Source organism: Indicator indicator, chromosome 3 (genome assembly GCF_027791375.1).
Source record: "Indicator indicator isolate 239-I01 chromosome 3, UM_Iind_1.1, whole genome shotgun sequence".
Taxonomy (NCBI): domain Eukaryota; kingdom Metazoa; phylum Chordata; class Aves; order Piciformes; family Indicatoridae; genus Indicator; species Indicator indicator.
The window spans coordinates 18,283,508-18,308,982 of record NC_072012.1 but is presented as its reverse complement, the minus strand read 5'-3'; the positions used below and the strand labels follow the sequence as shown (position 1 = coordinate 18,308,982).

Below are 25,475 nucleotides of genomic sequence, written 5' to 3'. Positions count from 1 at the left end.
AATGCAAGATAGCTCTAATTCTTACTCTGTATGCTATTCAACAATCCCTTAACAGTGCTTTTGAATGTTTTATTCATGAAAGCTTTGTAACAGCTCACATCTCCTTTTGCTTTTTCTGATTCCTTCCATCTCTTCTTTAGAGGCCCAGTGGAAAGATTTGGCTTGGTCTTCACTGGCTTGTGGGACGGCAATTCAACTCTGGCAATGGATCAGAAGGACTGAAAAGCACTTTTGCTCCCACCAATATTTCTTAGATCTGCTGCTAAAACAGGACCAATGAAGATGTTCACCAGGCTCCAAGTCCTTGCGTTAGCTTTGTTTTCCAAAGGAGTTTTCCTTTCCCTAAGCGACCACAGCTTTGTAAGGAAGGAAATTAAGATAGAAGGAGACCTTGTATTGGGTGGCTTATTTCCAGTCAATGAAAAAGGCACTGGAATTGAAGAATGTGGGAGAATCAATGAAGACCGAGGCATCCAGCGCTTGGAGGCCATGTTGTTTGCCATTGATGAAATCAACAAAGACAACTACTTGCTTCCAGGAATTAAACTTGGAGTTCACATCTTGGACACATGTTCCAGGGATACATATGCCTTAGAACAGTCTCTGGAGTTTGTCAGGGCATCTTTAACTAAAGTGGATGAAACTGAGTATATGTGCCCTGATGGCTCATATGCCATTCAAGAGAATTTACCATTACTCATTGCAGGAGTCATAGGTGGTTCCTATAGCAGCGTTTCCATACAGGTAAGTCACAGGAGCTGATCAGATGAGAGTCACTTGTTTGCAGTTCCTGTCAGAGAACCACTGCTTATATAAATTTGTCAATAAAGCAAGTCTTAGCTCGACCACTTTAGGAGTCAATCTAGTACATAATTTGTACTGAATTTATATGAATTTTATTCTCTCTTCAAAATATTTGCTGTAGTTTAAACCTGTGTCAACTGTTCTCTTCCTCTGGTTATAATGCATTCTGAGGGGATCCAAAGTCTCCAAAAGCCTTAGAATTGTATTTTACTTTACATTCCATGAGACTTTTATGACTCTTAAGTTCAGATCTCTGCTTTCACATCAATTGTACCATCTATATTTCTGAATATAGATTCAAAGAATGGTTTGGAGTGGAAGGGACCTTGAAGATCATCCAGTTCCAATGCCCTTGCTACTGGCAGGGACACCCTGTGATGGATCTTCAGGACTGAATGCCTGTCATGTTGCATGTCCATAACATTTGTCATTTAAACAATAGATGAAAGAAGAAATTCTTATCTTACTTCCCAGCTGAAATACAGTAAAAATTGCATACTAGTCAGAAACCTGAATTACACCTGACCCAAAGGATTGAAAGTTTTTAGTATCTAATTAAGTGCACCAAAGTCAATGAAAATTGTTCTGCTTATTTTGAATATCCTATGCAGTCAGTGCACTTCCTGAATGAATTCTAAATTTGCTGTCTTTCCCTTCATTTCCATATACAGTTCCTACTAAGACAGTTTTTGCCAGGAAACGTTTCCTAGCAGGGTGCAGTATGAACACTGTGAGAAGCTCAGCACACATGAAAGATACCCTCAGTATATCTTGCTCCATTCTTCTGGCACACTGTAACTGCAGCTTTTGTTTTCACAAAAGAAGTCGTGATTCCTTCTGTTCTTCATTTTTTTTATAAATTCAAGCTTTAAGTCCTTGGAATTTTTTTCCAATAAGTTAACCAGCTTTAGATGTTTTTAAATTCCCTGCCACTGTCACTGTGCAATATTTACAAGCAAAAATGCTCCTTTGCTTCACTGAAACTGCCAAATCTACATCTCATTATTCTGGGTTAAAATAAGTAACCCAACTCATGTCACTTACAACCACAAGTGAATGGTGTCTTAAGAGCAGATTCAGATAGACTAAGACCCTGCATCTGTGATTTCCTAATTCTCAGCTGTAGGTTTCCAAAGGCACTAAGCCTTGACAGTGCTGCACCACTATGAGCGGTATTTTTGTCCAGACTGAGTATAGTCCCTAATTACTGCATCCATGCCCAAGAAGAAAAACATTATTCTGTCCTAGAGACCATCACAGAAGTGGCAGAAAGTCCACAGAGCTTCATTTACCTGTTTCATAGACAGGCAAAGAGTTTATCCCATGCTCATTTGAGGCAGAATTGCAGTGAGGAAATGGCTACTGTCAAGGCATTAAATCCCATCTGTATAGGAACATGGCCAGTTTCCATAAGACACATGTGAGCATGGAAGAGGCATTTCAGCAAATTAAATTTTATTCTCTTTCATGTTCCAATGTGTGACTTATCTATGTATTCATAGAAGTTAATATGATTACCCATACCACAGGAGAATAGTTTCTGCAGAGCAGAACCTCAGCCATCTCTCATACTAGGAGTGGTTTTGCCCCTCTGCAGATGGACTAGCATGGAAGGGATGTATCCTTCACCAGTCACATGGGTCTGATCACTTGGAGCTCAAAGCACAAGTTCCAGGGCTGGAAAAAAGGCAGATCTGAAGAGGAGAAATGATACCTGCAAGACTTTAGGCAATGTATCATCAAGCATTTTTCACATGGAAAAGATATAGCTGGTTGATTTACTTTCCTATAACATAGGCTGGGTTGGCCTTCCTTCAGTCTCTTTTTTCTAGGTTTCACATTATTTAGAATAGATGTAATTAAGCTGTTCACTCCTTCTGCTCATCTCATTGAGATAGCCAGTCATGGGTTTGGTTTCAAAAAATCCTTGTCAGGTATAATAGACCTTGCAGAGTCAAGCCTGAAGATGTGAGGACTTCAAAACATTAAAACCACGCATTTTGATGCCACACCAAAGAAAAAGACTGTCAAATTTCAGAGTTAGTCACCTGCACAGAATAGCTCCAGCAGCAACTGGAATTGCACCACCCTGAACATGAAACAGCTTCAGCAGGCATGTGTACAAGGCTGAGTATCTCTGTTTCCCATGTTTTCAAACAGCACTCAGGGTAGCCCTGTCAAGCATTTCTATTTTCACAGAGAGCTGTAAACATCATAAAGTCCACAGCATAGTTTCTTAGCCTTAAAATAAGCCATGCTGAGCTCTTCAGACAAGAAATTATTTCTGCCTTTTTTTTTTTTTTCACCCCTATGGAATCACTGTTCTGTTTCAACCTTCCTCTCCACATAGTGGTCTGGACAGCTGTCTGCCAGATCACCTCATGATGCTCCTACTGTCAAGTTTCTTCTTCTTTCATTATCCTTCCACCAAGGAAAAAAGAATTTGCTGGTAAATCAGCAATGAACACCTTCCCCACTGAGTCAGTATGCACAATAGGCACTATTTGCAGACACTGAAAACAACAAGAGAATGCAGAATGCTTAATTATTTTCTGGTCACACTAGGCTATTATTGTTAATGATGATCTGGATAATTAGTTTTTAGATGTTGCATTTAAATTAGCAGTACGTCCAATCTGCACAGCATTTGATCCTTCAAAACCCAAGCCAGAATTCTCAGTCACTGGAAGGGTTCATGTAAAAAAAGGCTGTTTAAAGTTCTGACCTGAGCTGAATGTAGGATCAGAAGGTGAAAGTTTGAAGGACGTTATTCTGGGTTTGTGGCTTTTCATTTGAGACAGATTATCTGCTTTCTTCTAGTTTACAAGAGAAATTTCTTTTCCTTGGAGATATTCAATGACATTGTAAAAAGGATAAGAAAAAAGCAGTGTTCATTTGCACAGAGGAACACCTGCATAGTTAATCCAAATGCCATGTTTAAAATACTTAGGTCAGCTCTGTCAGGATATGCATGTGTAAGCAGAAGTATGTTATTTACGTGCTGGATTTGCTTTTCTCTGTTTCTGAAAATGAAGGTTGGGGTCCATTCCCTGCATTTATCTCTTAGAAACATTCTCTAGGTGGGCTGGGATTTGCATTTCCATATCCACTGTATTCATGATGATGTAGGGCTTCAGCCCTTTATAAAGCTTCCTTTATGCTCTCAATCCAGAAGACTTCCAGACCATGGTCATGAAAGGTATTCCCAAGTTAGAGCCTTATCCAGAAAAAAAACAACAGAAATAAAGTCAGTACCAATCTATCTTCTCTTGAAGTCCTTGCTGTATCTCAAGCAAATTGTAGCAAAAGCACCAGAAAAAGCTTAAAGGTACATTACTACTATCACAAAAACTAAGTGCATGATCAGCTATCTGGCATGAAACTCAGAATGTGATCTCACTTACTGGCAATCCTTTCCTGGCTGTCATTATTCCTTAGCCAGACAATTCTACCAGGGGCTCATGGAGCCTGAAAGCTAATCACCTCCATTTCCCTCCTCCAAGGATAAACCGTCTTCTAACCAGTCTTAGCAGTAGCTTGTGACCTCCATAACAGAAAGGAAAATCCTTAGAAGAGCTACGTGCAGAAAACCTCTTCTAATAACACAGGGGTCTCTGTTCCCCTGTGCATGGACCCATCAGGAATATGGGCAGGAGAAATGTGCAGTGGGCTGCAGGGTATCACCAGGGACCACAGACCACGGGTGCCAGTTTGTGCCATGCTTATACAGGAGCTTTGAATTCAGCTGTGCAACAGCAGCCTCTGGTAATGTTGTGTTTGTAAAACTAAGCCATATCCTTATTAAAAGATCTGCTTTATGCAATGGGCCACCTACTACTGGCATTTAAGCTGCACAGGCACTTGCTAACTTCCCAGGGCTTCCTTTAAACTCTACATCTTTTATCGCTGCTCTGTCCTGTCTCTCCTTACTTTACCTTTCAGCAAGATCCTTGCTGTTCGTTCCTCCCATTGTTTCTATTCCACATTCAGAAACTGAACAACCAGTAAGTTGAGATTTTCAAAGAGCCCAGAGAGCACTGGTCTTGACTTTCCTAGAGATTTAAAAAGCATGTATATGTATATAGCTCCCTCTGAATGGCTTCTTTAAAAATATCAAGATAGCTGATTCTTTTGCAGTCTTTTTTTATTTAGGGTTGGGATTATTTTTTTTTCCTTCAGTGTGAACATTTTCTCCTTTTGCTAAGGGGAAATGATACTATTTGACAGGGATGGGTAAGTAAACCATGAGACTACAAGTAAGAAGGAAGTAACCCTAGCAGGTTACAAGTGGAAAAGACGATAACTACAAGAAAAGTAGCCAAAAAATAGGAACTATCTAGCGATGTCTTAACATTACACACACTCATTCTGTCCCTTATGACGAGGCCTTATGCATTAGTTAATGAGTCTCAAGCAACCATACTTATCAATGATAGTTCTTTTAACCACAGAAGCCATTTCATGCTTTTAGAACCATCAGCTTCAATTTTAGTGCCTTTACTCATCATGTGTAAATGTAACATGAGTCACTCAGTCAACTTCACTAAGTCTCGTAGAAGAGTTGCACTCCTTGTGCAAAGCCAGGCCTTCTGCATAGATCCCTTCTCTGTGTTCCAGTGTAGTGCTTAGCTTACTTCATTTTGATAGTTAGTGCTGTATGGAGTCAGAGTGCATATGTGACAGCTCACTGTGCTATCCCCTGCAGGAAAACAAGAGGGAAAATAAGGTTTCCAAACAATTCTTCTCTCTGAATACATTTCTCTGCACATCCTTATTGGTTCATTTTTGATTACACAAAACAAAAGAAACTCTTGGGTCCTCTATAGAAATTTTGGCTCTTATTCTGACAGTATTTCCTATTTCTGATGTTCACTTTGTAGATTCAATTATTTCACTGTTCAACCACTGCTTCTCTGGATGTGACATCTATTGAGACCACTGCAAATATTTAGCTACATTTTTCCAGCTTCATTGCCAACATTTTCAGAAGAGGAAGGCTAAAACCATTTTTATCTTCTCCCTTCCCTCTGCTAACCAAAAATGCCAGGCATTTTTATTTGTTCGGCAATGACTCGCTTTTTCCTGAATTACTTTTTGGAAATAATTTTATTAAGGAGCAATATTCACTAACTAGCAAATAGCCCTCTTAATACCAAAGAAGGAAAGCTGATGAAAACCACTGCTTCAATCCGGCAGTGTGCCAGAAGAATGCACAGCAGAGCAAGCCAAGCTGTACTTCACTGTTTCTGGCTTAGCTCCTTGCAACTGACCTTTAACAATTAACGGGGCTGGGATGCTGGCTTTGCTGATATGCTCGTGGGCTACAGCCTGAAATCCAGTTGAAACCAAATGGCTGTTTTCTGTTGCAGATGGTGACAAAAGCCCCAAGTAGGGACTGTCTTCTATACTGCTTGTTATAATATCCCAGACAAAACATCTTAAAACTGAGATTTAAAATCATGGATTGTGGCATCCAGTTCATTATTTAACTCTACTAAATCTGGTCCGTTAGCACCACATCTCTGCTTCTTTGAAACACTTCCAGGAATGGTGATTCAACTACCTCCCTTGGGAGCCTGTTCCAGTCTTTGAGAATCCATTCAGTCAAGAAGGTCCTTTTAATCTCCACTTTAAACCTTCCCAGGTGCAACTCCAGGACATTTCTTCTCCTCCTATCACTTATTACCAGGGAAAAGAGACCAACACCTACCACACTACAACCTCCTTTCAGGTATCTGTAGAGAGTGATAAGATCTCCCCGCAACTTCCTTTTCTCTAGTCTAAACGATCTCAATTTCCTCAGCTACTTCTCATAAGACCTGTTCTCTAGACCTTTCACCGCCTTCTCAGGACCCACCCCAGGACCTCAATGTTTATGAGAGCAGACGTTCCAGACTAATAGAAGTACTTCAATTCCAAAATCAGTAAGAAATTTAAGCTTCTAATTTCCCCTTGAAACTAAATCAGAGTCTGGAATGAAGTATTTTCTCGTGTTCAAGCTGAGCAACTGCATTTGCATTACAGAGAGAGAACTCCAGCTCCCCAAAACTCCCAAACCATGTGTGTATGTCAGAAGTGCTTGAGCTGAGTCATATTGGGTCACAATGTCCCCAGGGTGAGAGCCATGCCTTTGAGCCTTTTGAGTCCTGAGAGGACAGGGAAAGCTATAATGGAATCTACTTCTTCAATATTCTTCATATTTATTGCCAGCAACACAACCTGGCAGTACTATAGGCTCACCACATGCTGGGCGGTGTCTGCAGAAACATAGCCAGTAGATGGATGGAAATTATTATTTTTATTTATTACATCTGACACACCATGTCCAGCTTTGGGCTCTCCAATAAAAGAAAGATTAAGTAAATACAGAGATGATTACAGGGACAAAAGTCTGCAGAACATACCCTGCAAGAAGAGGTAAAGAGAACTGGAGAAGACGTTTGGTCAGAACCTAACATCAGCTTTTCAGCACACACAGATTGGTTCTCAAGAAGACAAAGCACGTATCTGCACTGAAAGATAGAGAAAAGAAGAAAATGGTTATGAATTGGCTGAAAGGAGGTTCTAACTTGACATAAAATGTAAAAGCCGGGAGATAGGAGCATGGGGAAAGGTGTACAGGCCAGTGAAGGCCATCGACTACCTGAGTGGTTTTTAATGGTAGATTTATGGCCATGATTTATCACATAGCCATTCAGAACCAATGTTTCTTCCCTGCTTTTCTAAAATTACACTTTCTGCTAAAATTTGATTAAAATATTTGCAGATTTAATAAAAGTAAAAGTCAAATAAGATAAATAAATAAATAAATTATTGGAGCAGATATTTTAGCTTCAGTTTGACCTGCAACTGCTCAAATAATAACAAAAAGCCCACCGTGTAGATTTCTTCAAAACAAAAACTCAGTTCCTGTGCTCTAGCAATGACCTAGACTCTAGAAAAATCTTGGGACATGGCTTTGCCATGGTCTTACTCCGGAAATCTAGGCAAGCAATTTATCCTCATGCAAGGGTGAGGCACGAGATCAGGTGACCAAAGGCAGCAACTGAGTTTTCATTAGGATAGATTGCACTTCAGACAGGGATTTCTCCATTTTTTCAGTAGAGACAAACCTCCTTTACTTCAATCCTGTTCTGCTCATAAGCTTAATTTACTGTCTGTTCAAAACAGCCACAGGAGTTCTTGCCTGTCTCAGAGGAGTTCTGTGGAATTAGATTCATTAAGCTATGTTAAGTGCCATGAGATTCTCACACGGTAAAATTATGGAAGTGCAGAAAGCACTGTCGTCTGACAAGGGATCTCCTCTGTCCAAATAACGAGTGATACACACGTATATTGTGTTGAAGAAATCCTGTCTGTTCTAACACTCTTGAAAGTGTTTCCTGTGCTTCCCATCCCTGTACACATTCAAACAATCCATGCAACGCCTGTGGGCTGTTAAGAAGGGAAATTTTAACCAAAAACATCACAATAAATCCAGCAACCTGTGAAAGAGAGGCAAAGTGCTTGATGATAGTCAATAAATCCGTATATGATTTTCTGAGACTCAGAGGTGTTACCTACCTGACCCCATCTATCATCATGACCACAAACATATTCAGAAAACAAATTCACATGTTTTATAACTGTACCTAATTTACTACTCCTTGCAGAAAGGTATTAGGAAGCCATCTTCAATGTTATAAACTAGACTGGCAATTTCCCACAAGTACTTGTACTGTCTCTGATGAACACAAAAGTGGAAGTGACAGATGTGGCTACATCACTGTGAGAGGGACATAAGTCTCCTCTGGCACTGCTCTGGCCACCCAGTTTTCAGGATTTGCTGGTGTGGTCTATCCCTACAGATGGATGTGGACTTTCTTACATACTTATGATAGGCAGCTTCTTATTGTGGAATCATTCTGGCTAAAAATGACCTTTAAGATCATTAAGTCAGCAGTGTGAGGGCAAATGAAATTTTTCTATCATCCTGGAAGCTGATTCTATCAACACATTTTATTCAAAGCAAGCTGTGCAAAGCAGTTGTTTTAGGTTGCAGAAACAGAACATCCAGCCTTATTTTCAAAGGTGCAAAGTATCTGCAAACCCCACTGGTTTTGCCAGGGGAAATTTAAAAAAAAAATTGCTACTACTGCTCTTAAGTGCCAACATACGGATATCAGTCTCTAATTGCATGCACCACTGCTTGATTAAATTGTTGCCTGGAGCTTTGCCAAAATAGATTATTTCACTTAGCAAAAGCTGATCTACACTGCAATTTTGTAGCACATGTCCCAAGGCAGCATGGAGCTACGATGTAGTATGCCTCAGGTGGTTCAATCTTAGTATACAGAACTCTGGTTCACATTTCACTGTCCTCTACTACACTGACACACTGCAGAACTGACATGGCCTTAGACATCAGTTCCTCTGCAGAATCTGTTGTCTGTGTCCTTATCTTATTCCTCATTTAATCAGAATCTGATTTTCACCTGGGCAGCATTGTAGTGAAGAGTGTTACAGTAAACAGTATTATCACAGGAAAACTTTTTCTCCCTGTAGCACAGAAAGCAGAATTGCAGGTGGTTTGCAGAGAAATATAGTGACCTCCAAGGCTCAGGGTCCCCTTGTAAAATGGGACAGTAGTTCTGTTTCCCTGTACATGGTTATTTTTGCTGCTTGGACTAAAAGAAATTAGAAATAAAATTAAAAAAAAAATCAGGAATTTGCCGTATTTGTTAGGAGTATCTTTCTGTGAGCTGAAGGCTTGACTACACACAATAACAGTGCTTTAGCTATGAAATGGACTTCTTTTTAAATGAATTTGGGAGGAAAAATGCAGAAGGATGTGTGTGCATATCCTTGTTGTGGTTTAGCTCAAATACAATAATTTCTTCTAGAACAAACTGAGGCAAGAATAGCAATTCCAGCCCACACGGTTCTGCAAGAAACGTTCCTGAATAGCTGTATGGAGGACATTCTAATTACCAAATCAAAGTGCTCTTTTTGAGTGAGGACATGTGATGCCAACCACGTGGATATGTGGGCATGCAATCAATAGTTACAAAGTCACAGAGGCCTAACAATGCTCAAAGCAGCTATTGCAGCTTGGTGACAAAACAAGCCTTTCATCCCACCCTGTTGCTTGAAACTGTTTCAATCACCACAATGGAAGTTAATTTCCACATTTTCAGTATAAAGCAGATTAATGTATGTTAACACCTAACAGGCTGGTCAAGAACCCACTGGCTGTTTACTTAGGTTAACTTGTTAACTTCCCAGCCACAGCACCTCCCAGCTTCATGCCCACACCCTCAGGCAAAACAGCAGAGTGATTGCCAAATCTCCCTGTCAGGATACTTCTTCCAAGCAGCACAGAAGAGGCTTTATTTTGGTTTTAAAAAATAAACTATTGTGAATGATTTATGAAAACATGCTTTAGCTCCCCAGATAACAAGCACCTAAAGACCTGAGATGCCTGATCATCCCATCTGTTTTTCCCTGGTATCCCAGAAGGATTGCAGGACATGGATCTCCTTAAGTCCCCTGTTTCAGATGGCAAAGGTTGTTGGGGAAGGCACTGTGCACATATTTTAATGCATTAGCCTGGCCCAAACAAGAGATTACACCAGTTTACTGTGGGAGACAAGCCACAGAGAAGCACTGGTCCAAAATTTTCGTTAAAGAAAACACAGAATCTAAATCCCGAGAGATAAGGATTGTCAAAAAGCAATAAAATTATTTTGGCTGTTTTTACCAGGCTGTCTATTTTGATATTGACATTTGAGTCTTTAAAATTTGCCTTTTTCAACAACATCTTTTTTCAAAAGAGTCCTTTGACTTTGAATTTCCACAAACATAGTCTGTGGTTAGAGAAACTTCTGGGGAAAATGTGAAAAATTAATTGATTGGGCAATTTCTAATAAGTTTCCCTTAGGAATCCCAAGCCCACTATTGCTTTCCATATGATTTTGTCAGGCTGTAAATTTAGTTTACTGGATTCAATTTCAAATTATCAAGGGCAGAACCACAAAGTCTTCCATTTGTATTTAAGAAGCAATCTTTACTGATATTATCAGGAGCTATGTTTCTATGACATTAAGAGAGTAGGTTTAGGAATATATAAGGAAGGTACATAGCAACATGTGAAGAAAGCCCACAAAAGCAGGGCTTTGGATAACATAAATCACACCAAAAGGGAAAATAGAGATTATTAAGTGTTTTTAGAATTTATTAAAAGATGTGGGTCAACATGATACCGTGAACTCTTGAGGAGTGTAGGGTTGGATTGGATGATCTTCGAGGTCTCATCCAGCCAGATATATTCTGTGATTCTGTGAGTACTAACATGCAACAAATATGTCATCTCAGGAGGAATGCAGTCAGAACAGCTCAAAAGGAGATTAAAAGAGTAAAAAGTAGGAAAGGTGGGAACTCAGCTCTTGAATAAAGGAAGCCAGAAAGTTCTGTGAAAGGTCTGTATATGTATATCTGTGATAGTTGCATTAAAGAGATTTTTATGTCTTGTTAGTATATTTGGTTATCAAATACAATGAGTCTTGGAAAAGGTAAATCACAGTACAAATGTGAAAAGCATGTAAAACCCCAAACTTTAGTAAAGAGTACAGACTGAGACTGAAGTATATTGTCTGTTTGTGTCTTCTCCCAAGTACTTAGTGGTAGAAAAAGAGGGAATGGCCTCAAGCTGTGCCAGAGGAGGTTTAATTGGATATTAGGAAAAAGAAATTTCATTGAAAGGATTGTCAATTATTGGAATAGGCTGTCCAGGGAGGTGGTTGAGTCCCCATCGCTGGATGTGCTTAAAAGATGAGTAGATGTAATTAAGGATATGGCTTAGTGGTGGACTTGGTAGAGTAAGGTTAATGGTTAGACTCAGTGGTCTTGAAGGTCTTTTCCAATCTAAATGATTCTATGATTGTGTTGGTTTAAACAGACTTAGTTTGAGAGAAATAAAATGTCCATTACAGTCCTGGTGGGACCCTAGGACTTAAGTGGTCAGCAGAACAGCTATTCTGCACAGTGCACTGCTCTCACCAGAGTACATTCCCTCTATCTGAGATTGTAAGAAAACCTCTCATCAAGAAGTTGTTCATGGCTTTCCACAGATCTTCCTGTTTAGTTTTATAAACACCACCCTTTCAATATCTGTCTTCTTCCCCTTCTCTCTAGGTGGCAAATTTGCTCAGACTCTTCCAGATCCCTCAGATAAGCTATGCCTCCACCAGTGCCAAGCTGAGTGACAAATCCCGCTACGACTACTTTGCACGGACAGTGCCCCCTGACTTCTACCAGGCAAAAGCCATGGCTGAAATCCTACGGTACTTCAACTGGACTTACGTGTCAACGGTTGCCTCGGAAGGAGACTATGGGGAGACAGGGATCGAAGCCTTTGAGCAGGAAGCTCGCCTCCGCAACATCTGCATCGCCACCTCTGAGAAAGTAGGTCGGTCCAACATCAGGAAGTCCTATGATGGTGTGATCAGAGAACTGCTCCAGAAACCCAATGCCAGAGTGGTGGTGCTCTTCATGCGAGGCGATGACTCACGGGAGCTGATCGCAGCTGCCAACCGCTTCAACGTTTCCTTTACCTGGATTGCAAGCGATGGGTGGGGAGCGCAAGAGAGTATTGTCAAGGGCAATGAGCACATAGCTTCTGGGGCGATAACCCTGGAACTTGCTTCTCACCCAGTCAAAGAGTTTGACACGTATTTCCAAAGCCTCAGCCCTTTCAATAACAGACGTAACCCCTGGTTCAAGGACTTCTGGGAGCAAAAATTCCAGTGTAATCTCCAGAACAGAAAACCACATAAAAAGGCCTGTGAGAAGCACTTCACTATCAACAGTTCCAACTATGAGCAAGAATCCAAGATCATGTTTGTTGTAAATGCAGTGTATGCAATGGCTCATGCCTTGCATAAAATGCAGAGGACTCTGTGTCCAAACACCACCAAACTCTGTGATGCCATGAAGCATTTGGATGGCAGGAAGTTGTACAAAGATTATCTCCTGAAAGTAAATTTTACAGGTAACAATGTCTCTTTTGGTACATACAAAATGTCACTATAATTCATTAAATGTAAGTAATTCCCAGTAGAACATATTGTCGCAATTCAGATCAGAGTGGCACCCACGCAAAGCCATTCTTGCCACAGGAAGTGAGAAAGAGCAGGATAAGACCCCTAGAAAAATAGATCAATGCTCCTTCTGTTTCCAGCAGAAGGAAGAGATGGAGGTGACAGCATCTTGTCTTGGAAATGTTACTCTCCGTCCTCTATTTCCATACTTCCATTTCATTCACAGCCATCTTGGCTTTGCCTGGGTGTGTCTGGAGACCAATGGTCATTTCACCACCTGCTCCACTAGGCAACTGCCCTCTATGTCTATGCCAAGACTTGGCATTCTCTACCTCATTTTATTGTGAATTTACATAAAAGCTGGACCATAACCAGTGAGCACTGTCCTTGCAATAGTAAAGTAATGCTTCCAGCCACAGAACCAGGTCAGTAAAGAGTATTTAAATATGTGGGATAGTGCCATTACCTGTGTTACAGAACTTTAGGCTTGATGATGAAGTATAAAAAGCTAGACTGGGTATGTGCAGGGGACTTGAGGAGAGAGAGTGGGTGATCTGGCAATGACATGAGCAGGCTTCATGAGTAATGGATGTGCAGTGCATGACACCTCTGTGTTTTTGCCATATGGCTGAGCTTATGTTTGTTATTAATATTACACCATAGCAAGGGTAAATAGATCTACCAAGGAAATAAGCAGTGTAAGCAGAGTATTATGTCTTTTTGTTGTTAAATGCCTAACTTTTTTCTGATGCATCTAGGTTGAGCTTGCATTTATTATTAAACTGATATTCTCAGCTGACAGAGCCGATAGTAAGGAAACATCATGCTGTGCTTTGTATGAGAAAAAGCTCCAAGAGGAATTAAGGATAAATACGTGTATGATACAAGATATTCAGTCCCAAGGGAACTTTCATTACCACATTACAACATTAATAACACTGGAAACTATGTGAAAAAGTCAGATTGGAACTTGAACTTTTGCTCCTTCAGAGGTCTTCTCAGCATTTAATTCAAACCATCTCTAGAAACTGTCAACCACATCCTTAGTGCTTCTTGCACTCTCAGTAGGGTATGGCTGGTGTAGCCAAGTACTTGATTTTCTTGAGTATTTGTAGGCAAACTTCCTAGAGCATGTTGAAGAGGTCCTTAGGACTCCTGGTCTCCCAGCATTCTGCTTGCTGAGTAGCTGACCTGTTTAGAGAACATCAGTGATTCCTGTCTTTAACATGCCTGAGTTTGTTTACCATGGAAATCAAGAAAGGGTGGATGGAGCTGGTCACTTGATGCATCTTTGCTCATCTCTCAGGAGGGTCTTCAGGAGGACCTGGGATCTTGGGTATCCTCTGGTCATAGAGATTTAGTAACAAAAAAAAAAAAATGTGGTAGCAGGTGGAAGTTGAGATGCTTCAAAACCTTCATCTGACAGTTGTATGCAAAGTAGAGCCAGAAAAAATTTGTTTTCATTTGGACTGAAAAATCTTTTTCACTTTTCATGAATTGGAAATTGAAGCTGTTCAAGCTGAAAAAAAAATCAAAGCCTGTTATTTTGCAGTTTTGGATACAGAAGGCTCTTTTAAAAATCAAATTAAATTGTTTTAAAATCAACATGGAAATCATAAAGAGCTTTAGCTGCAGTTAATTTCTGATTTAAAGCATTTTTTAAAACTGTTGAATTATTTTACAGTGGCTTTGTTCACTATGTATTGTTACTAGCTTAAAGCATGATTTGCTCCTCTCCTGTCCATTTGCTATCAGTTCTTCTATTATAATATGAATTTATGTTTTAATGTCAGTCATTTTTTAAGCACATGAGTGATTTTTAGGTAGTGAGAGAATTAGCAAAGCTCCCATACCTTCTACCTTTCAGAGAGGTGTGAAATTTTAATACAATTCTTATCATTGATTTCCATGGGACCCAGAATTCTCCTTTGCTCTTTCCTGGTTGGAGAAAGTCTCTGGGTTTGTTATTTATACAATGTCAGGATCCTGCTGTGTGGTACATTTGATCAATGATGTTCTCATATTTCAAGCTCCAAATCCAAGAACAAATCCCCACTGCAGAGGTAGGACGGCATGGAAGCTACAGCCCATCAGACAAGTCAGGTTGTGAATGTTCTCTCTTCTTCAGCCCAGATAATGACCCACACCCACCGAAAGAAAGCAGGCAAGAAGGAGAACACCAGTGACATTCCCCCAAAGACAAGCAGTTATTTAAGCAATGCCTCCTGTCTGCTGAAAGGCAGAAGTACAAAGAGATGAGTCTTGCATGCATAAGCTGCAGCTTGCCATGAAAGAAATCTGACACATGGCCCTGAATATATTCATCCAGTTTCCAGGAACATATGATGGTGCATTTGAAACACACAGTCTGAGTAAATGGACATTTATGTGACTGGTGTGGGACTGTGCAATTTTAGATATTTAACATATATGCTTAAATTAATTTTGGTTAGCCTCTTATTACAGTTGATGGAGTGGATCAGCGCTTACAGAGTGTGGTTCAGTTCACGTGAGGTAGCCCGCATGAGATACAGTTTTCCCCTACATCTCTTGCTATTGACTATAGAACAACTAAAATTCTCACTTGTCATTTAGCTGAGAGCCTGAAATGAGACTCTCTGGCACAGCAATAACGGGATCTGCAGGGAAATACTTAGGGACCACCTAACAGCAGGGTTGGATCAGAGGACTGACCAGGATTTGTGCTCTCTCATGCTACCACTGCTGTTGACGAGTTACATGACAGGTATTGCATTAACATGTCTTGGGTCCTACTTATATCTCCTTTTTCATTAACTTGAAATGACTCCAGGGAACAGAAGTGTGACACAAAGGCATGGTGAGATTTCATTCTCTGTTGTTTGTGAGATACACAGAGCAGATAATTTTCTTGCAAGTCAGTAAGATATGTATGACAAATGTTGGGATACCCTGAATCTTTTCTGTGAGGGAGAAAAGAGACACCTCTACCTGATTCCCACTCCCAGCAGCAGATTCTGGGAATGCAAAGCCCAGCCCTTTGATAAACACGCTTACTCCATTTCAGTGTTCATTTGGTCTTTCAAAGAGATATAGGCTGGTTTATCTTCTTGATCCTTCCATCTCCTCTGTTCCCTCCCGAGGGCACAAGTGCAGCACTTGATGTTCTGAATCGTGATGTTCTTCTGCTGATAAAGAGATAACGGTTCAAGAGGCTGTTAGTTTGTATTACCAGAACAACAAAGTGCTGAACAAAAGCAAAAGACTCCATGGGAGAGAGGATAGAGTATAATCAAATTCTCATCAGCAACCAGCTGCTACTTGGTGGAGGGCAGCATGTAGAGGAGACTCTTGGGAGGGCTCTGAATCCAGGAATGAACCCCAATGGGAGGCAGAGCTCCACATATCCAGGAGGCAGCCTCTCTCAGAGGGATGGAGGGGCTAGTACAACAAACAGATCTGCCAACTGCTTCAGTTCCTTCAACCCAGCAGGATGACATAGAAAACCATCGTTATTATTGCCTAAAGTTCTAGTGCAAGCCTCACAACATTTGGCATGTGCCAAGAGAGTGAATTGTTAGCATGGTCAGTGTGAAAGGGGATAAAATGGCAGGCTCCTGAACACCTGTGCTTCACATTTTGTTATCTAGTGTAGCTGCTTCTCTGGGGTGCTGGACCGCAGGTTGACCAGGTGTGAGGAATAGCAGCAATGGCATTCAAGGACCAGCATTAACTTCATCTGTACCAGGGCTGCTTCAGGATGATCTGGTCTTCAGCTTTTCTCACAACACAGTTAGCAGGGTTGACAGTTGCAGGACTAATTCTGCTGTGAGTCTGGAGTGGGAGCACATGGGCACAGCAAGGTTGAGTTTAGGGCTGTATGCGTGTTCACCTGTCTTCTGCAGCTTTCTGCACCTCCACAGCAAATGTTGAGAGGAATTTGGTTGAAGTTTGAAAAAAATAGATCATTAAGAACCTTAGGCAGCATATATATGTTTAAAACAGTGCTTCCTACCCGTTTTCTCCTCCAAAGATACAAGTAGCTCCCTGTCAAGTCACTCTCTGTATGTTCAGAAATCCAGCTCTTCCACAGAAAAGCCTGTATCACCATACTGGGAAAAAATGGTGGAACAGAATGACTGCTCAAAATGAGAAAAGAATTGTAAGTCAGGTCTGATTTGACCCCTTTCATCAGCTGGACTTTATCACAAAACTGTCTGGCTCTAAATTTCTGTGCAGTTTGTTTTCTTTCTTGTCTTCCTCCCTATTTGCCCTAGTCAACACTCAAATAACATGAAGCAGAAACACAAATTCATCTTTTCATTTAGTCTTGAACACTGGTGACTTCTGTGGTGGAAGCATGCTTTCATGCATCATTTCCATGGTCTGCCTGAGTAGGAGAGAGCTTAAAAATCACGATCTACAACACACAGATGTCACCTCACTTCTGAGCACAGCAGCATTGCATAAATCCCTGCTCTGGGACTTAGCCATAACTATTCCATGCCAAAAGTTCACTTTGAAGCTTAAGGTCTTGCCAAGCTTGCTTGAAGCCCAGATCAACAAATGATGCATCTGCTATAACAAGCAGATGACAGATGCAGAAACTTCAAAGCCCAGGTATAAGTTTACAGCAGGGAGTGCCTGTGAGTAGGTGTGCAGGCTGAAGCTAAAGCTCATATCCATGCTCTGCAGCTGATTATCCTACTACTCCATCATCTCACCCAATGAGCTCCTCCTCATCAGGTCAGATACTCTCCTCCTCCTCAAGGAGTCAACTGGAAAGTCCTGCTGGCCTTATTTGTAAAACAAACCAGAACACTGCTTTCATCTCAACGTAACGCTTTCATGGGCAGATGGCATCCAATACCTTGCTAGTAATAACAATTTTCAAAGTATAATTTATAAAGAGTTTATAGCAAATAAAACCAAGGAAAATAAAGAGTGAATTCCCTGAGATAATCATTTAAAATATACACGAAAAAGATATTTAGTATTTATAGGAAAAATTACTGCCTTTTTCCTGAGACCACAAAGATGTCATAGTATTTAAAATCCTGAAAGCAGCTGAGGGACAGTCTCTGAAAGCACATTTGACACTTGTTATTTCACAGCAGAGGAACAACTGAACCTGCACAATATTTTCCCACACTTCCCTCTATACTAAGGTTACATGGGTCTATGCAGCACATAGAGCTGTAGCAAGGTATTTGCCAGCCCAGTTTTCTTGATGATCCCCTCTACCTTCTCATTCCTCCAGCTCTCTTTTTGCAGACCTAGCTGTTGATGAGGATCCGCAGTTCCTTTCCTTTGGGCAAATTTAACTCTCCAGAAGGCTTCTGGGCAGAACTTTCTGGTTAGCTTTTCCTGAAGCTTTTATAATGTGTGTTTATTTATACATTTGCATATTCTTTTAAATATACATGTATATTTAAATGTATATTTAATTGTGTATGATATAGATTAGTAAAACATAGAATCATAAAATTAAAGAATAAATCAGATTGAAAGGGCCTTTGGGTCTCTAGTTCAGCCTCCTACTGAAAGCAAAGTCAGGTGGAAGATCAGACCAAGTCACTCTGAAATTAAAATACTATGGAACTTTTTCTGCCTCTAGTTTAGGTTGGAGGTATCACAGTGGCAAACAGTTTGCACCTTGGATGTGCTGCATGCCACACACTGCACCATGTGAGATGGTACTTGGGTTGGCAGCACGGCACAAACATTTTCATCTCTAGAGCACAACTTGCAAATGAAACAACTTGTAATGAAAACTTCTCTTGCTGTAATGGCAGGTCAGTGACCTACCTGTTAATGGTGCCTGTTAACTAGCCAGAGATCATCATAAAATGCTGTCTTTTCATGCTTTCGTTTGGTACGAATTAACAGTAATTGGCCTGAGTGAGCAAAGGCAGAGATTAAATTGTATTCCTGTCTCTTGAGAGGTTTCAGTAGCAGAGGCCAAGGTGTTTTAGACCACTGCTTCCCATTTAATTTGGGAGCAAGGTATTTCTGCCTTCTGCCACCACTGCCACCACAGCTGACTGGGAGATGAGCTCCTATAGAGAAAAAGCTGATAAATGCAGCTTTAGCAAAGCACACAGCAGCTACAACTTTTCTTCATAGTCCTCAGGAAGATTCTGGAAATATATTGCCTCTGGCCTTTACACAGATGGGTGCCTTTTCTAGAAAATCTGCTGAAGCCACAGGCCAGCAATGGCTCCAAAATTGCTAAGGTAGCACATTTAGTTGAAGGTACTATGGCATCCCTAAAAAGGCAAACAGTTCTCCATCTCATTTTCCTCTATTTGAATATTTATATAATCCTCCATTTCAAATGAGCTATGAAAAACTTAACATTAAGTTATACAGTCTGTGTATTGAATGTAACTCATAGTGAGCTACTTTTGTCATACTAATAATCTTGCCTTTAGGCATCTTATAAATCTCTAGATTGCACAGCACCCATGGGGGTGTGTAAATGAGGATGAGATTAGACACCCTGTGTTTACAGAGAGAAGCATGACTGAAAACTGAGCAATTATTTTCTTCCAGATCACATATTTGAGAGACAGAATGTTTGGTAACCTAATTTCTCAAAATCACAGTCTTGTGTGTTTGCCTTCTGCTTGTTTTATAATAGTTACTATTTCATCTTTTATTTCACTGTCAAATGTCATATGAATCCACAACACTGAGGGTCTGCACAGTCAAACTGCTTGGAGGTGCAGGAGGACTCACTCACACAGCCTTTTCATCCCTCCAGCCATGCACATGCTCTTTTTCGATCCTGTTGATCTCTACAACACAGGGACAACTCAGAACAACTGTGTTGTTATCCTTCATGCAGTTTAACCTGTGCAAGACATCCACACATAGCTGAAAATGTGTCAGGTCTGCTTCTTTCTCCTTGTGACCTGGAAAAACAAGATACGTGAGGAAAGAGTTTGGTTCAGGATTCCTACTTCTTACATTTTATCGTTCTAGTTTGTCTCTGGAAAGCCAACGGGAGGACCAGATTCTGTTCTGTTACATGCTATGGAAAAGCACTTCCAGAAGTAATCTTAATTAGTCTCATGTGCACACTGAGGTGTTATTAAAGGGTCTGCAAAAGGCTATGCTCAGAACATGACCACTGTAGTATTGGGAATGAGAATAAGGACATGAGAAGGAGATTGCATAGGGACACACCAGGAAAATAAATTGCTCTTTTGAGTAATCCAGATGTGTCCTGGATTTACAGAGAATCCCAAGAAAACTGGTCTTTTCAAAAGGTGATAAAGAAAACTATAGAAAGTCATAAACCCAGATGCCAAATCCCAAAGATAACTGAATGCTATTTTTACCAAACCTCTATTTTTGTTGGCAGCTAATAATTATACTAGAAAGGCAGAACTGAAAGTATAATCTGCAGAAAAGTGTATTTTCTCCTGATATAACTTTAATATCACTACATTCCTGGAAGACACATTGACTTTACCCAGTGGAGCACAGTGTGAGGGCATTTGCAGGCTAACACTGACTAAATGGGAACTGGTATCAAACCAGTGGAGCTGCACTAAAGTGATACTAACCTTCAGCCCAGTCTGGTGTTGCAATCTGGACATGGCTGTTGACCTGAACTCTACATCACTTCCACGTAGCATATTTCCAGACAAACTTGTCACAAGCTGGCTGCTATACTCGCACTTATTAAACTGCAGCCCGGATGAGCATGTGAATCTATTTCAACTTGAAGTCTGAAATATTCTCTTCAAGCTTCTCTTGCCCATTTCTAACTCATAGTGCAGAAAATAAAAGCAGGTTACTAATGCAGTCAAGTTTCTCTGTCTAAAAGGGAGAAAGGAATTGAGCCCAACCTCAACACATCCCTTGTGAAAATTTTTGCACTAACATATTTTTCCCAAAATTTCACAACATTGGTGTAACTGTTTCATGAATCAAAAGAAGTACTTAGGACAAAAGTTTCAGAGCAATGGCTGAAAGGCTTTGCAGATCCTGACACAAATTCATCTTTCTGATTTGTGCAAGTGTTTGCGAGTGTTCTTATCAAAAATCCACTCCAGCCTAGATCACACTTACCTTCTACAAGCTAATTAAAAAAGCAGCCAGATCCACTCTTTTATCTCTTTCATAAAGCAGAAATTCATTTTACATATAAGTACTCTTCACAAACTGACCTTGAACTGTACACTGAATGGACCTGTCAGACAGATGTGTTAAAGAGTGACTTTCTTTTGCTTTCTCATCTGTCAGAGCCATGTTTCTAAACACCTCTTAAAAGCATCTCAGAGAATGTGTGCTTTGAGATCACTGCATTATGTATGGCTATTTTATTAGCAGGTATAGAATAGAATGTAAAAAGATATTATATAACTCTTATGTGGGTGAGTCATTTCCTTTTGTTTTCTTCTTCCTGCCATGAAAGCGTAGTTTGTCTGAGGATGTAACAAGTGAATATAAAGAATACTAAGATTCTTCAAGGCACTGGGAATAACACAGATATTCATGCACAGATGTATCAAAAGTATAACGACTTCTATTCCACAAAATCCTACCTGTAGCATAGCTCAGACACAGGAGCTTTGATGTGTTTTCTCACCTCTTGCTCCAGCCATGGAGTAGTAAAGCAACATCATCTTACCTGCTCACTATCGGGTTGCAGGGGGGTTCAGCCTTAAGCCAGAAATGATGATATCTCCATATATTAGTCCTTAAACCTGAGGCATGTAAACCATCAAGATAATTAAGTTGGCTTGTAGGGTGCCTACACACAAAACTCACTATCTCCTTGCCGTATAGAAAGAACAGCACAAAGTCTAAAGTGGTGACAATGTGCATGGTGGTTGCAAACGCCCAGTAAATAGAAAGCAGAACTTAATGTACCTCACACTATGAAGGTCCCTGTCTCTTCAGTCTTGCATCCACTTTTCATCTCCTACAGTTTTGCTTTTCTTGTTACAAACCCATCATTTTACTTGCCAATATATGAATCATCTCATCTGTTCTACACTAATGGCACATATATATCTAGCACTTTTCCTACAGAAGAAATTCAAAAGTATTTCTGAAAGATGTGAGGCATTCACTTTCTAAATGTGTATGTGCAATTGCTCCTCAATTCAATACAGGTTTCATGCAGTATATTTTTCTATCTGCTGCTATACACAGATTTCAGACAATTTGATGGGCAGCAGAACAAGCTAATGCATCAAATCCTTTCTAGGTATGAGATATTTGCCACTTCTGTGGCTGAAATATGAGATTCAGCTAAGAAAACACTAGTTTATGGCCAGGGGAGGAACTGCACTGTGTTCAGTGGGAACAGGAAAATTATTAGTGTGAGAAGGATTATAGAATTATAGAATGGCTTAGGTTGGAAGGGACCTTAGAGAGCATCTACTCCAACCTACCTGACATAGCCAGGGAAATTTCTCAACTAGACTTGGCTGCTCAAGGCCTCATCCAGCCTGACCTTGAACACCCTTAGGGAAGAGGCATTCACAACCTCCCTAGGCAGTCTATTGCAGAGTCTCACCACCATTATACTGAAGAACTTCTGCCCAAGACCCACTCTAAACCTACTCTCCCTCAGCTTCAAACCATTCCCCCTTGTCCCATCACTAGACACCCTTATGAAAAGTCCCTCTCCAGCCTTCCTGTAGGATGCCTTCAGGTACTGAAGGATGAATATGAGCGAAGCACAGTCTTGTACTAAGTCCTCACACAGAATGCATGTGCCACAGAAATCCCATGTAACTCAATAACTGAAAGCATATTGACTTTCAGGGTGAGATGTGATTCCTAATGGTATCTGACATCATTTTGACTTCTTGACACATTATCAGTCACACTATTGTATAGGAGGTTTGGATCTGAAAACCCAGACACAAGCATGCACACACACACGCACACACATACATGCATGCACACACAGACTCTCTAAAGTGCTCATCCACTGTTCTTTAAAATTCAGATTTAAAACAGTTCTACAGTCAAAGATAATACTTGATCTATGATTGTTGAGTTTGCACTGACAAAAAAGTGCAGAGACCATCATCCTTGCAGCTTCTTGTTATCCCTTTTATCTTTTCACCATACAGAGGGTATTTTGCATATGCTGGGTACATGTTCTTCTTTCTATTGATTATGCCCTAAAAATAATCCCCTCTTGTTGCCAAGATTGAATTTCTTCATTGACAAGTAGCTGACTGTGTGTAGCTCTTGGAGCCTCAAACATCTTCCTGTGCTTCTGCTACAGAACTCACCTGCTGTCTTCCTGTAGCAAGACGTTTTCTGTCCCTTTTTATCCTTTACAGTAGGTCTTAAATTTGCTACAATACACTTGGTCATATATAGAAGTGTATGGGATGGGTTTGCCAGAATCTTCTAGTCTATGCAGCAATGACATAGCTGCCTGTAAAAGAAGATTGTGCTCTTGTGGTCCCTTCCCTTGCCATAACAAACTATGGGTCATGTGCCCCTATAAATAAATTTTAGTCATAGTTTCTCTGAGTGTGTATTTCCACAGTATTTATGGCCATGATGGATAGAAAAGCTGATCACTGCTCCACGATCTTGATGCCAGCTTGATACCAGAGACTGGCCTGCTGTTCCAGGATGAATTTCCACCAGACAGTAGCAAATACGACACTCTATGAAGCTGCTATTGGGAACCTACAAAAATGTGCTGAAAAAATTCGCTAAACTGCCTCTATTACATTTGCACATCTATTTGAACAAATAGCTAATAGCTAGTCAATGGTCCAGGAACTGAAAGAGTAAAAAGCTTATCTTGCAAGGCTCTTTAGAGAAGAAAATATCCCAAGTCAGATGAAGGTTTAAGGCAGTGCTGTTAACATCCTTTCTAGATCTCTGAAACACTTTATCAGTTTAAGCCGGTCAATGTGTCTCTGCTTCGACCATTAAACAGGCAAATAAATCAACATTTTCACTTTACATTTCCCCTGAGGTCCAGTGATTGCTGTGACTGCTGCTGAACTGATTCAGTGGAACAAAACATTAGCAAAAATAATTCTGTGCTCTCAGCCTTATCTTTTCTTCTTGAGAGCAGAGGAATTTGCAAAATATTTATAGGACATGCAGTTTGCATGTTGTAAGATACGCTTGATAATATTGGGAGAGGTGATGTGCTACCTTTGCAGCTGGTGTATGAGATGCATGAATAGCTTTAAAAGGCAGGAGTTCTTACCCTTTATCTCACTATCTTTTTACTGAAAGTCATTGCTGTGAGTAGCCCACTTTCACCTCTTGATTGGCTGACTCAGCATTTGGTCATACATGAGCTATAGTCTATTAAAAACTGACTTAACCTCTCATTTTTGTAGTTGTGCATTTCTACCCATTGCATTATTATATGGAAATGAGTAAAAAGAAAAACCAGACTCAAACCTTTACAAAGAAAGATGAGTGGCATTTAATGTAATGAAAGGATTGATTTCTCCATCAGTGGCCAAAATTCAGACAGCTTTCATACCTGATCTAGTTGAAGATGTTCCTGCTTACTGCAGGGAGGGTTGAACTAGATGACCTTTGGAGGGCCCTTCCAACCCAGACCACTCTGTGATTCTATCATTCTTCTTTGACACAACTTGCTTTGTAGTCTAGTAACTGGAGAACTATATTGATGGAAGAAGATATCTGTCTTCTTGAGGGCAACACATTTTAGCTAAAGTCCGCTCTGGAAGTGTCTATTTCTCTCCACTGACTATAGCAGCTGTAACTAAACTTCCAATATAGACACTGTAATTAAGTTTATGTTAAAGAAATGTAAACTACTTTTTTCAGATTATTTTCACAGAGAAAACTGGTCCACTCCAAAATCTTACACCGTGAGGTGTGTGCAACATCCACAGTTCCATCTTTGTCTTCCACCAACGTTGTGTCAGCAGTGCCATAACTGAGCTGCATAATATGTCTGAGCATACAGATTCCTCTGTGTGTTTCACTGTAGCATTTTTCCTTTGTTCCAGCACTGAAGCATCCTACAACTCCTTTCTTTCCCCACAGAATGTTCAATACCTTTGAACTTCAGTTATTTTTAAAAGATGCTCTCAGAATTCACTACTTATGGTTTTATTTTCCTACTGGAAACACAATTTCATTTTGCAAATTACCTCACTGTTAGTAATTTGTAGGGTGATTGCTGAGAGTTTTCAGTAGCTTCTTAAGCAAAATAATAGCGTAGAGTCACAAGATTTGTAGGAAGCATCAATACCTTTATTAAACTGCCCACATATCTGGAAAAAAAACAGAGGAGCTTTTGGCATAACATCTTTTTGCTGTATCTTGTCTTGAATCTTGATCAGGCCTTATGTTTTTAAACTATATACTTTTAAAGAAGCGAACAAAAAGCTCTCGGCAATTACTCTGCAAATAGATAGTAATGAGGCTGTTTGCAAACTGAAATTTGGTTTCCAGGAGGAAATAAACAGCTGATATACTGAACTTCAAGCAGATCTGTTCTTTCAAAATAATTGAAGGTCACATTTATTGAACAATTTTTCTGATGACCTAATGAGAGTGACTTAATGAAGTGACCTTGTGTCTGAGAGCTTGTGCACTTCTTTCATCTATACGCTAGCCTAATAAAAA

At 40.2% G+C, this 25,475-nt stretch overlaps 1 protein-coding gene across 2 annotated transcripts in view; it reads left to right on the top strand.

The window, feature by feature from the left end:
- Positions 1-249: 249 nt before the first annotated feature.
- The window catches only part of GRM3 (glutamate metabotropic receptor 3), a 45,625-nt gene continuing 20,399 nt past the window's right edge, over positions 250-25,475 (top strand). The window contains exons 1-2 of one of the 2 annotated variants that reach the window (XM_054399337.1): positions 250-744; positions 11,977-12,832. In XM_054399337.1, the coding sequence (XP_054255312.1) occupies positions 277-744; positions 11,977-12,832 (1,324 nt within the window). In that variant the 5' untranslated portion in view covers positions 250-276. The remainder of the gene's footprint in view (positions 745-11,976; positions 12,833-25,475) is intronic. The other variant, XM_054399338.1, reaches the window with a different exon arrangement.